At 41.4% G+C, this 12,102-nt stretch overlaps 1 protein-coding gene across 1 annotated transcript in view; it reads left to right on the forward strand.

Annotated features, from left to right (window-relative positions):
* Positions 1–406: 406 nt before the first annotated feature.
* LOC131259691 (neurogenic protein mastermind-like) overlaps positions 407–12,102 on the forward strand; it is an 83,154-nt gene continuing 71,458 nt past the window's right edge. Inside the window, exon 1 of the mRNA XM_058261260.1 lies at positions 407–1,095. Coding sequence (XP_058117243.1) covers positions 532–1,095 — 564 coding nt within the window. The 5' untranslated portion in view covers positions 407–531. The remainder of the gene's footprint in view (positions 1,096–12,102) is intronic.

Here is a 12,102-nt window from a genome sequence, read left to right on the forward strand (position 1 = left end):
ACGGGCCGTTTGTAGTTCAACGTACGTTAGCGATCCCGAAAGTGTGACCCCAACGGCATCCTGCGAATGAGTAGATCGCAGAGTGTATTTATCCCCGACGAAAACGGGGTCCGTTTGTGCAATAAGTTCGTGTCCGCGCGCGTGTGTGTGTGTGCCTCTTTGGAAAATTCGCAATCAGCTGTTTTGTCCTTAATCAGTAAGTGTTGAATGTTTAGGTGCAGGCTGAGTACATACAAATTCGGGGTAAAATAAAGAGAACCCACCGGCTCCCACGACTGGTACCGACCTGTGTGGAACCTTACTCAAACGCGACCTCGAGGTGGGTGGGCTATGGTGTAGTAATTGGGAACTAGTGTAGAGCGAGGTTTCGTCATTTTTCGAACGGCGCTTGGCGCGGAGGTACACGACGGCGACGCGGGGTCTCTCGCTTCTCTTTTGGGGACTACCACCGTAACATTTGTGGGTTCGCACGCACGCAAACGCGGCGCGGCGTGAGACCACAAAGCAGCCACCAAGGCACCGGCAGTCTGCATGGATGCGGGAGGACTCCCAGTGTTTCCGGGTGCCAATCAGGCCAATCACCTGAACAGTCTTCACCTGCAGCAGCAGCAACAACAGCAAGCGCAACATCACCAGCTGACGCTGCAGCAGCAGCAGCAGATGCAACTGCTCAACAGCCACGGTCTCCATCACCAGCAGCAGCAACATCCCCAGCAGCAGCAGCAGTTGCTTCAGCAACAGCATCAGCTTCAGCAGCAGCAGCACAATCAGCAACAGCTACCTTTGCAGCAGCAGCTCGCGCAGGGCGGAGAAGTTCCACAAAAGCGTCAGGCCGTATTCGACAGGCTGAAGCGACGGATCGAAAACTACCGGCGGCGGCAAACCGACTGCACGCCGCGGTTTGAGCAGACGTATAGCGGGATCTGCGAGCAGCAGAGCCTCGAAACGACTGCCCTGCAGAAGAAATACCTCGAGCAGAAGAACAAGCGCTCGCTGAAGAAGACGGAAAAGAAGCAGGCCGAACAGCAGCAGCAACAGCAGCTCCAGCAGCAGCAGCAGACACTTTCGTCCAATCTTCAGAGCAGCGTTCATGTGGTGAGTTACTTCAATGTCTCATATATTCTTTTATGAAAAAGTGTGATGGAATTATCCATAAAATCGGCATGAAAAGTTGGGCAAATAACAATACATATTGAATGTTACTTTTGTCTTGAAAATTTCTATTTTCTCCAACAAGTAAATATGTGTGGATCAAACTGAAAGATAATAATAGTTTTTTTTTATTTATTTCACTGTTTAGTGAATGGTTGGGTTTATTTTTTAATGGTGCTTTTTAGTTGAGAACCATCCAGATAGACACATATTTTTATGCTCAGAGAAATCTTTTGGAAAAGACAAACAAAAAGATAGAAAACACTTTTTTGAGTTTATACTAATATGCTCCAGACAATCATCAGAAAACGAATTCGCAATCGATGGTTATTTGCAACGAAATACTGATAGCAAACGAATAGAAGCTCCACAAATGTGTCAATATATTGCCAGCTTGATTTACCACGTTTCAAATACGTGGTCATCGAGTGCTACGTTTTGTGTGCTCCACATTGATTGGCAAATGGGCGAAAATTGGTTGCTAATATATAACAAAATAAAATTTGAGTATATTGATGAAACCAACAATACCATCTTAGGATTACCCGTTCTTCTAGATACATGAATCTCTGGTTAATTTTAGGCAATTACTAAGGCAACTTTAAAAAGTATTACAAATTTGTTTTCCATAAATGCAAATAATACCAGTGATGATAATGTTTTGATTTCTACGTAGTCAAATGGATTATACTGCATAACTTGGACAATTTATTATTCAATTTCGTTTGCTACATAATTGATAATTAGTAAATCAATTTCGCATGTTGTTCGATCACATACGTTGTTTAAATTAGAAACTTATCACCATGGTGGCGTGGGTTCGAACCTCACCGAAGACCGGATTCTCCTCTCCTGTGCAACTAGTAATCCCCATATAGAAAAAAGACTTATTTTTGAGGTTTCTTTTATAAAAACAAGAAATTTTTAGCAGGTGTAGTTTTAACTGTATCTGGTTAATGCAGTAATTTTTCAACTTCAACGTGAACTTTATACACCAGAGTTGTTTATTTACACTTGAGAATACCTTCTCTACCTAAACTGGTACTACAATTTGCAAGTCAATTTTAATATTTAATTCCTTTTAGCTTCTGCAAATATAGTTGCCAGCAGTACAAACGCATATTTGTTCAATAAACAATTTGTCTCAAAAATGTGTGAATGGTTGGGAGGAAGAGGTGCATAAGCTGAAGAGAGCCGTTTAGCTTTTGCATCGGATAAAACGTTGTTAGGGAACGTAGACGTATGCGACACAGAATTGATTGAAATTAATAATCTCACCTGTTCGGGTTGCATCGCGTCGTGTGGAGGTCAGTTGGATATTTCTCCCGCGTGCCAACTTGCAAGCCGCCTGCATCTCCATCGTAGCACACAAACACCTAGCGTGCTTCTGACGTCCGGTGCATCTGCCCGCTGCTATCGGGATCGTTTGTGTGTGCGCTTAAATTGCGCGATGAGGCAGAATCCAATTTTCGTTTTCAATTTTCACGTCTGACGAACTTTACCGGAGTTTTTTGTACATGTGTGTTTGTGTAGGAATGGTCATCACCTGCTCGGAATTAGCGTTTTCTATATATGAACTCCATGGCCCACCGTATCCACCGAACTATTAATGTGGCTGGTTGGTTTTATATGAACCTTATGTAGGTGTATGAGAATGATTTTTGTAGTATCCTATCCTCCCCCGTCGAGATCATTGGGAGGAGTTGTATCATCGAGTGATACCCTACGGGGTGTTGAATTTCATGTAATCTACTCAGCGACCCAGACTCTGCATCCCTGTGAGACATCTTATTTTGGTTACATTTGACGTTGCACTAGTTCGTGTGCTGCTAGTTTGTGGCATCGATCGAGTTATTGTTAGCATAATGTGCCTGCAACCACTAAATACTGGACGAAGTACACCAAAACGACACTTACTCGAAGAAAGGGAGTGCCTTTTGGAGTTCACTATCCATCAGGTGGTATTTAACAGAACATGTGTTACATGATGGACGTTTATTATTCACATTGCTCAGTATCTTCATTTTCGTAGACGGAACAGTAAGGGTTATGTGAAATTAATCAGTTCATCAGGAAATAGCATACAGCGGTCGCTATAACTACATACAGGAGTAGAACTCCAGAGTTATCGAAGGATTATCCACTACTATTCAAAAAACAAGATGCTAGACACGGCACGTTAAAGGACTTTGAACAGCAATGTGTCCTGTTTGACCTTTATGTTTATGAAGGCAAAAGCACAAAGGCACGCTGCTCGGCCTTTCCAGATCTGACCTGAATTGTTCCAGCTATTTTGTGTTTAGATTGCATAAAGTGTTTATAAAACAATAATACACCTGGCGCTAACCGTCAGCAAGCGTTTGACGTTGGACTTCGGTATGCCAGTTGTGTGCGTGTATGCTTGTACGGTACAGTTCTCATTGATTATTTTTCGGCATGATTGTATGCTTTGGGGGGGGGAACTCGCCTGTATCGCATCGAGCATGCTTATCGGGTACGGTGTATCGGCGAAAAGGCCACTGGCGGTGTGTCCTGTGGCCCGTGCGACCGCAAGGCAATTTTCCCTGGCAATGGTCCCACAGTTGGACAACTGTGCCTGGATCTGACGGGTGAACGATTGCAAACCGACAGTGCGACACCGTTGGAATCGTTGTATGGTTCGGCGAATCTCGACCCGGTTGGAGCAGAACACACTGTTGTAAGTACAGCTGCCATATAAGCTTCGACTAAAGGGCGATGGTTAGCGTCGCTCTTGGAAGCTCCTTCAACGGTACTCAAGTTGTACAATATTAAAATAAAAAAAAAAAAAACAATATACAGTGGCAGGACGAACTCCACGATGTCTCTATCCGAGAGACGACGGCGCAACTTGTTGTCGCTTGTGCTCTCGCACACCCGGTTTGGCTGACACCAGCTGGAGAGCTCAGCAGGTGTCAGCTCAGTCGGTGAGACTGAATGCTGCTTTTTTCCTTCCTTACTTCAGTATCGATTACACAAGTATCACTAACCAGGGGGTGAAGCTTTTGGGCCTGCGTTCACCAACAACTGCGACGAGTGCGACTGACTATGTCGTATATAACATTGGGCTCGTGTATTGAATGTGTAAAATAAAAACATATCTTACTTTTCGAAATGAACGTTTTACTCAAAACTCAAAAAACAACAAAAACTCATCACGTTGCATACATTTTGAAAGGCATGTTCATGGTTTCTTGTTAACTTTCGAGTTTCCAAAGTTTTCTGTTGTTAACTATACTTCTACTAATATAAAGGAATAATTTTCATTTATTACATTTTTGCAAATTGTTCAGAATCAGTAGCCAACCAAGTTTTACTTGCATATATATAACATATTTTTTTTGTCAGTTCTCTACTTTTCTTTTTAAATCGGTGGAATCTCTCTCAATGCATGCATCTCCTCCACTAGTAATTCTCCTTAATTTTAACACTAGATACTCCAAAATGCTTTAATATTTTAATGCGATTACTGTTGTAATATTTTGTTTTGAGTTTGCACTATAGACGAAATATCAAAATTGAATGTCATATCTCACAAACAGACAATTTATTAAACTTTTCTTGAGTTGGACGAAGTGAAAAACAACGTATCGATCGATTGTGGAAGCCAGGTGCCGGACTAATAATTTTGATCGCTTATTCTAGTGTTAATTAAAAATACATATTAAATCTATTGAAAACGCATTGGAACGAAAACAGTTTTTGTAAATGTCATCTAAAGTGAAATAAAATTTGACATTTCTACCAAAAATGACAGTGAATGCAATATTTCGATGCTTAGTCACCCGTCTGGATCTTTGCAATATTGTAATGAAATACGCATAGCAATATTACAATGACTGTCATTTTAGGTAGAAATGTCAATATATCAAACATTTTAAATATGCCGTTATTCTAACTATTAAATTAAATCGAATTTCAAGCAAAGAGTAAAACCGTAACTCTTTTCTCAACCTCTTCTTCGCCGAGCAACGCCGGGCGTCAAGCTAGTGTTCTATACAATTTTAATTTTATTTATTTGACTATTATTGCTAGCGGCTTTACGTAATCTTTTAAATTGGTTTTATGTTATCCATTTTATCAGTCTAATCAATTGCATACAAATGAATATACTCAGAAAAATAATATTTATAGTTGTAGTATAGAAGTCGAAAAGTTGAGTTTCATATTTCTTAACTAACTGTGCTAGTTGATGTACTAGAGCCTTCATTTTTTTTTACACCAGAAGGATGCTCAATACCATTCCCTCCATTGGTATTTTTTTTTCCCTGAGGTACGTTACCGCGCGAGAGAAACCTTCAACTGCGAGGATAGGTCTGGTAGTGGTCGTAGTAACCGCTCACGCACAAACATCGCATGTTGGCACCCGCTAAAGATGGGAACGCGTTGTCACTGTCGCTTCATTCGCGGTACACTTCTTCGATAAGCATCAGATGTGTGTGGGGGATGATCGGTGGACCACTGACAGGGTCGGCTAGGGGAGAGTGTAGTGCCATTGACCTTTCGGGTCGCTTCTTGGCATAACTGCACCTGAGACCTCGACACGCGGGCTTGACCTTATGAAAGAATCAATCGGTTGGATCGAAACCTGACGGTTCCGAACGACACCTCCTGTTGTACAGCGCACTGTAGTGGTTGCCCGTTGCTAAACACTGTTTGAACGTGTAGCTCATGAGGTCAGCTGCAACTTGCAGTTCAGCAGACGCATCACTCTGCACATTGATCTAAAAACTCAACTACAGACATTTTCGACCGACAGTTCTACATACATCGTTTCTTCATCTCGCTTTTACGCTCTCTCATTCGCTTGTGTGTGCGAATAGAAAGAGACCTATGAAGGGATAAGTGGTAGAATGTTCGGTCCTATTTTTAGATCCATTCCATTCACGTATGTTGTTTTGTTAATCGTTTTACTCACTTCGTAAACTGAGAGTTATACCTTTATTTCAAATCTAACGATCTTCACTAGACTAGTCCTAGGGTGGTTCTCTCCGTGACAGAATCATCCGAACAGTGATGTCCGTGGCACAGTCTCTTGAAACAAAATATAGAATAAATCAGGCATGGAATCGTCATCAAAGCTAATTTTAAAGCTTAAATAGGAAACATAAGGATTTACTTAAGTACGGAAAAGAGATAAGCATGTATTTTTCAATTAAAAATGTATCGATATATTGTCTATATTCGTCCTTGCTTATTTCTCGGCATCTACCTACGTCCTTGCTTATTTCTCGGCTGAATCTACCTGTGCTTCGATTTAACCGTATTGCGTCCTACATTAACGTCCCAAACACTTGATTCCGCCGGTCATGGCGTACGTTATTCGAACGCGGTTGCCTCCTCATTAGGCACCGTTTTGACGGTTTGTTGTTCATTTGATTTTGTCAATAACAATCAAATGGAACCTTATGCAAGCCATCCTCCCGGGAACGTGTATTTAATTGGCCGTTGACAGTCGCCGCTACGGCGAGCTTACGTTTCGTAAAGGTTTCCTCCGAGGTCAACCTCTGGAATCCCGATTCCGGGTGTTGGTGGTAGGGAGGGCGGGGTAAGCACATGCAAAGGAATCGGCACCGGACGTTAATAAAATGTTCATTAAAGAAAAGTCACGTGGCTTTAAACGAAAACAGCAAAAAATACACACACACACACATACACACTTAGTAAAGTAACCAATGTGCTTTACTCAAATGACAATCCCTCGAACAAATGAATGAATGAGGTAGAGGGTGAAACAGAGAAGGCAAGAGAGTACTTTGGACGTTGTTACATACGTACTACGTTACCGCAAGGTTTTTCTTCAATGTGTAGGGTTGTCTCCAATGGTTTTTTTTTCCTGTTTTGCTGTTTCTTTTCTCATTGTTGTTGCCGCTGTTTTCCATTGTGTTGCTGTGCAGCAAAGTACAAAATTAATCACGTCCAGGGCACTGTTTACAGTGACACGCTTTGGAGGACGAACTATGGTGCTAGGCTATATTTTAAAGGAGTAGATATCAACTCTTACGCGAATTCACTGTTAATTTACTACCGCGCCAGTAAACAAAGAAAATTTTTCAGAAATTTATTAATGAATTTTCTGTTCGAAAAAAAATCGTGTGACACTTACATGAACAGCCGAAGATCATGGGATGGACGACGGTACGGAGTGGTAACGAGCGTATTTTGATTTAAGAGCTTTCATTGCTACTAAGCTTTACTGCTGCTCATCAAAAACCTTTTAAGTTTCGGTACATTCGGTCTTCGGACATTTTTGTGTATCAAGGGCCAATGAATAGTAACATTTCCTATTTCCAACGTATAATGTGGTACATGAGCGATTATTTTCTACTATAGTTTACTCTGTAGGATTGTCAATTATTAATTCAACCGCCGGAGATGGGATGTCACAATGAATGTACTATACTCAGTTGGACGTTTGTAACCTGCTTTTCATGTTCAAACCTTGGTGGTGACGCTTGACGTTCTCGATCATCGATAATGATTGTTTTGTGTCAATAGAATCCTTTCGGCCGTTTAACCTACGTAGCATTGGCTCGTTTACTTTGTTGTACATAAAACACAGCGAGAAAAAAACAACTTTGGAAAGTCGTAAGCAGTGAAAATTCCTAAGGCTTCATTTGAATTTTCACTCCTGCATAATTAATACCTACGAAGTGTGTACGGTTAAAAAACCGGGCACCATACAGTCCTGGTCCCGGTCGTCCTCGCACTAACACAACTCTACCGTCTGGTGCATTACTATTACGGAGTCGGGATTGTAGTCACAGTGTCGTCGTAGGTACCAGGTTTAGATGGGGGCTTTTATTTTGTGCTCTAGATGGGTTTCCTTTTTGGATGAGCCGAACGAAACCGACGGTCTGATGAGAGGGGTCGAGTTGATGGTGGAAAGGCGGGGGTTGAAAGTTTGCTGACCACGACACCCACCCTCAATGCATGGGAGGAGTGCCCGGATGTCTCTGGTTCGTAAAATCACTCGTTTGTTAACTCGGTGGAAATTACCAATCTGGGTAAGATTCGGTGTAAAAGGCCGTCGTTTGTGGACCCTCTTTTGAGTCCTGATTAACTCCAGGACTCGAGGGATCTTCGGACAACGGTGTGCAGGGGGTAGCAGTCCGGTTAAGAAGATGGACGTTTTATTCTTGTTATAAGGAGCACAACTTGCCTTACCTCAATTCTCAATGCTCTCAGTTCTTCCCATATGTTGTTGTTTCAGGTTTGGTTTCTTTGATGATTACATCTTGATGAATTTTATCTGCCTTCTATGCGGGTATACGCCTGTTGATTCAATATTTGTATGAAGCCTATAAATAATAAATTTAAAATATACTCGCATATATATGGTGGTATTCGTCGATGGTTTTCAACAGAGTCCTCCGTAGCACTTTGTTTGAAAAAATAAAGAAGATCATTTCTAAAATAGATTTAGTTTTCCAATCGATTTTAAATATAGATTTTTGTTGTTCAATTTCTCAGTAAACGATTCACGCTATCCTCTCCTATTGAGTCATTGCACATGTAAACTTTGTATTGCGGGCGATTGTCCAGTGCTTCCACCGTTACCTACCGCTTAATCTTGAACGGCTTATCGATTTTTATAGCTCGTTATGACACGGTGTGCAGCTGGTCAGGGAGAATATGCGAACGAAGGCATCCCAAAACCTTTCCGCTAGGTTACGTCGCTTTCTCTCCTCACCTGTTTGGCGGCACTAACAATCGTGGAAGAAGTTTTCGAACGGGCTTCAAAAATCTTTACGTCCACTGTGATGTGATGGTTGGTGGTTGGCAGTCCGGCATTATGCTGCTCCGTTTAAGAACCTGAAGACTCACGCTGACATGGGAGGCTCCTCTCTCCATTTCCGAAACCTTTGTTTCCGCCTTCCGTGTTCGGTGTTTGCTCTTCCGTTTCGAAATTGGCATTTCGGTTTTCGGTAGCAGGGAAAAGTTCGACCACCGGCAGCCGAAAAGGTGGCGGGTGTTTTTCGTGTAGCGTGCGAAGGCTACAACGTACCATTGGCAGAGAGGACTTGTGGGCTCCAGCCGATTCGAGTTTGAACGCTTTGATATGTTTTATTGCTTGCTAATATGCCAGTAGTTGCTGGAAAGGTGATCTTAATATGATAGAGTTTCAGCATTCATTTATGTTAATTGTTACCTTTATTGACGTTGCTAGTCATTGCTAAACGAGAATATTCCAATTTACAATTATTTGTAAATTGGTTGTTTCAAGAAGAGCTCTACTTGGTATAAGAAATTAAATGTTAGAAGTCTTTGGCTATAAATATCTAATGCTTAAATTTTGAGTAGCTTTTTCATCCTATCTGGCCTTTATCCGACGTGAGCCCTTGGCTGCGCTATTGATCACTTCGATGGACGTGACTGTTAGTAAAACTTCATCCCCTAAACCATGCATTTTCTTTCGTGTAGAGCTCGTGGTTCAGTTTTTGGACAGCTTAACAGCTTCCCCCTACCCGCCGCTATAAGCGCTTTTGCGAAGAAGGAACACTCGGTGAAAGTATAACCGAGAGTCACTCCATTTCGTCGCGAATATGATTGCATGTCTTCGAAATGCAACGTTGTTCGATCACTCGTTTCCCAGCGAATGAAACGGAGTGAACTGTCGGCAAATATGCTTGAAAGTGTATTCCATTTTCCGTAGTTTGTTGTGGTATTGTTCCGAAATGCGATAGGCGCACGCAATTTTCTGTCATTAAATGTGTATTGGTGTGTTTCTTTTTCCGTCGAAAGGGAACGTCACTGATGATACAGTTTGATTTCTACCTTCTTCCCGGAGCCCTCGGTTAGTCGGTGCCTCAGTTTTTGAAACAACCAAAATGAAACACAATAGGCCAGCAACAACACTGTTCATCCTGCGCAAGAACACGAAACATAATGGGATCAAGCAAAAAATACATTTTCCCATAGTTTTTAGTATATTGGCAGGTTCGAGTGATAACAGGGTTTGAAAACCAAGAGGAAGTATAAATTGTAAAGTTAATAATATTATGCTATTTAAGAAAAAGAAAAATACATAATGCGTGTCGTTTTCCTACTGTATTAGCAAATATCTAAAAAAAACTTAATCTAGGGTGCTTATATTTGTCGAATGAGTCATCCATGGGCAACGATCCATATAACAACAGCTGTTAATATCCCTTAGTCGTTCAATTTCCACGTTTTTCACTTCTGGTACAGTTTAGGAAATCCAAATCCACCCTTTATCGCGAGCCCCTCTAGATGACGTTACAACAAAAGGCTATGCTTGTCATCGAAAGGTTGATTTAGGCAGTCACGTAGCGTCAGTTACGATACATATAATAATTAAACTATAATTCGTCACCAGTTACGGCTCTCGGATTCGCCAAATTGGTGGCTTGATATGTTTTATTTACAATTTTTACTTTATACGGTATACGTATTCATTCATTTCAATCCAGTGTTACTTTTTATAATTTAAAATTCATGGTTCATTAATTTCTTGTTCAACTCGAAATTAACGTTTGGTATGCATTTACTTATTTCCTGCCGACGAATATTACAATCTTTGCTAGACATGCAAACTTTTTTATTGTTACTATTTAAATATCATAAGCATTTTTTTAATTCGCTGATAGTGTTCGCTAGAATAGTGGAAATAAGTACACATAGTCTTAGCTATTAGTCACGGCAAATAAGTAGTTGTCAAACTTTATTTAGGTAGTTCTGATGTTGCACGTTGTTGTTATTTACAGTTTAGAATGTATAACGCAACGGTGTGTATGATACGCAGCATATCTTTATATCGGCGTATTGTGTCACTTTTTGTTCATTGCTTAAATGGTATAATAATGTGAGGTTTGCGATTGGGTATAGCAGAACTCATCCCATTCAGTGATGCATATGCACGCGGTAGAAGGGATTTTTATGATGATTAAAATGAAAAGTGTCCCCGCACAATCAAGGGTGCAATTGTGTTGAGTATCTTGGGGCGTTGTGCACCCCGCAACGCTTCCTTGTACCAAGGGTTGATGAAAAAACAACAGATAGGGAAGACAGGGTCACGCTAACGGCAGTGAATGTATGCGGACAATAAAAGGGATTGAACTGTATAGGGGTGTGCACACGTCGTCTGCGCGTTCTTCGGGCGCGGCTAACGCGCAGACGAGGTGTGCGGATTAGCTTCGGCAAAATGCGAAAAAAACTACTGCAGCGAGAGTGAGCAGCAATATACTGCTTTCCTTTGCAACCGTACAGGAGGCAAGGTAAATTTGGAATATTTACGCATACTACCTTATAAGTAACGTACATCCCTAGATGCGCATCTTTGGTTTTTCTTTAATTGTTTGACCATGAAGGAAATTTAATCATTTTGGTTGCTGTTTTCTCATGAAGAACTACAATGTCGGACACAAGTTGTACACCACATCCATTTCTCATTTTTGAGCCTCTGTATTTCCCATTGCACGGCTTATAGTGCATATTTCATTAAATTTCGTCAAAGCCGCTTAGCTAAAGGTAAAGGTAAAGGTCCTACACTCTAACCCGTAAAGCAGTCCTAGATCATGATATACAAACTGTGCCGACGGGTAGCTCAAATCGTAGGTCATATAGCTTGTTCCGGAGCTGTCTCACATATGTCATACCTTGAGTTCATCACTGAACAGCACATTTCGCTAATGGACTACACCTTAGTGAGCAAATTCAAGCCGAGCCTGGCAATGCTGCACGCTGAGCTTCGACTGTTGCTAGAAGGAAGCTGGTTGATTCTGTAACCTCTGACCGATGTTCTCAGTGACGGACAACTGCAGTTCCATTATGACTCGCGCAGCTGAGGAATATGGTTCCGTTCTATGATCAATGCTGTCTTCTGAGTATTATAAGCAACACTGCGTAGGGATTCAAGAAATATAAATTTTATGTCATGTAAATCTTTTGTCTAAAACTGTTGCAGTCTTA

Source organism: Anopheles coustani, chromosome 3 (genome assembly GCF_943734705.1).
Source record: "Anopheles coustani chromosome 3, idAnoCousDA_361_x.2, whole genome shotgun sequence".
NCBI classification, from domain to species: domain Eukaryota; kingdom Metazoa; phylum Arthropoda; class Insecta; order Diptera; family Culicidae; genus Anopheles; species Anopheles coustani.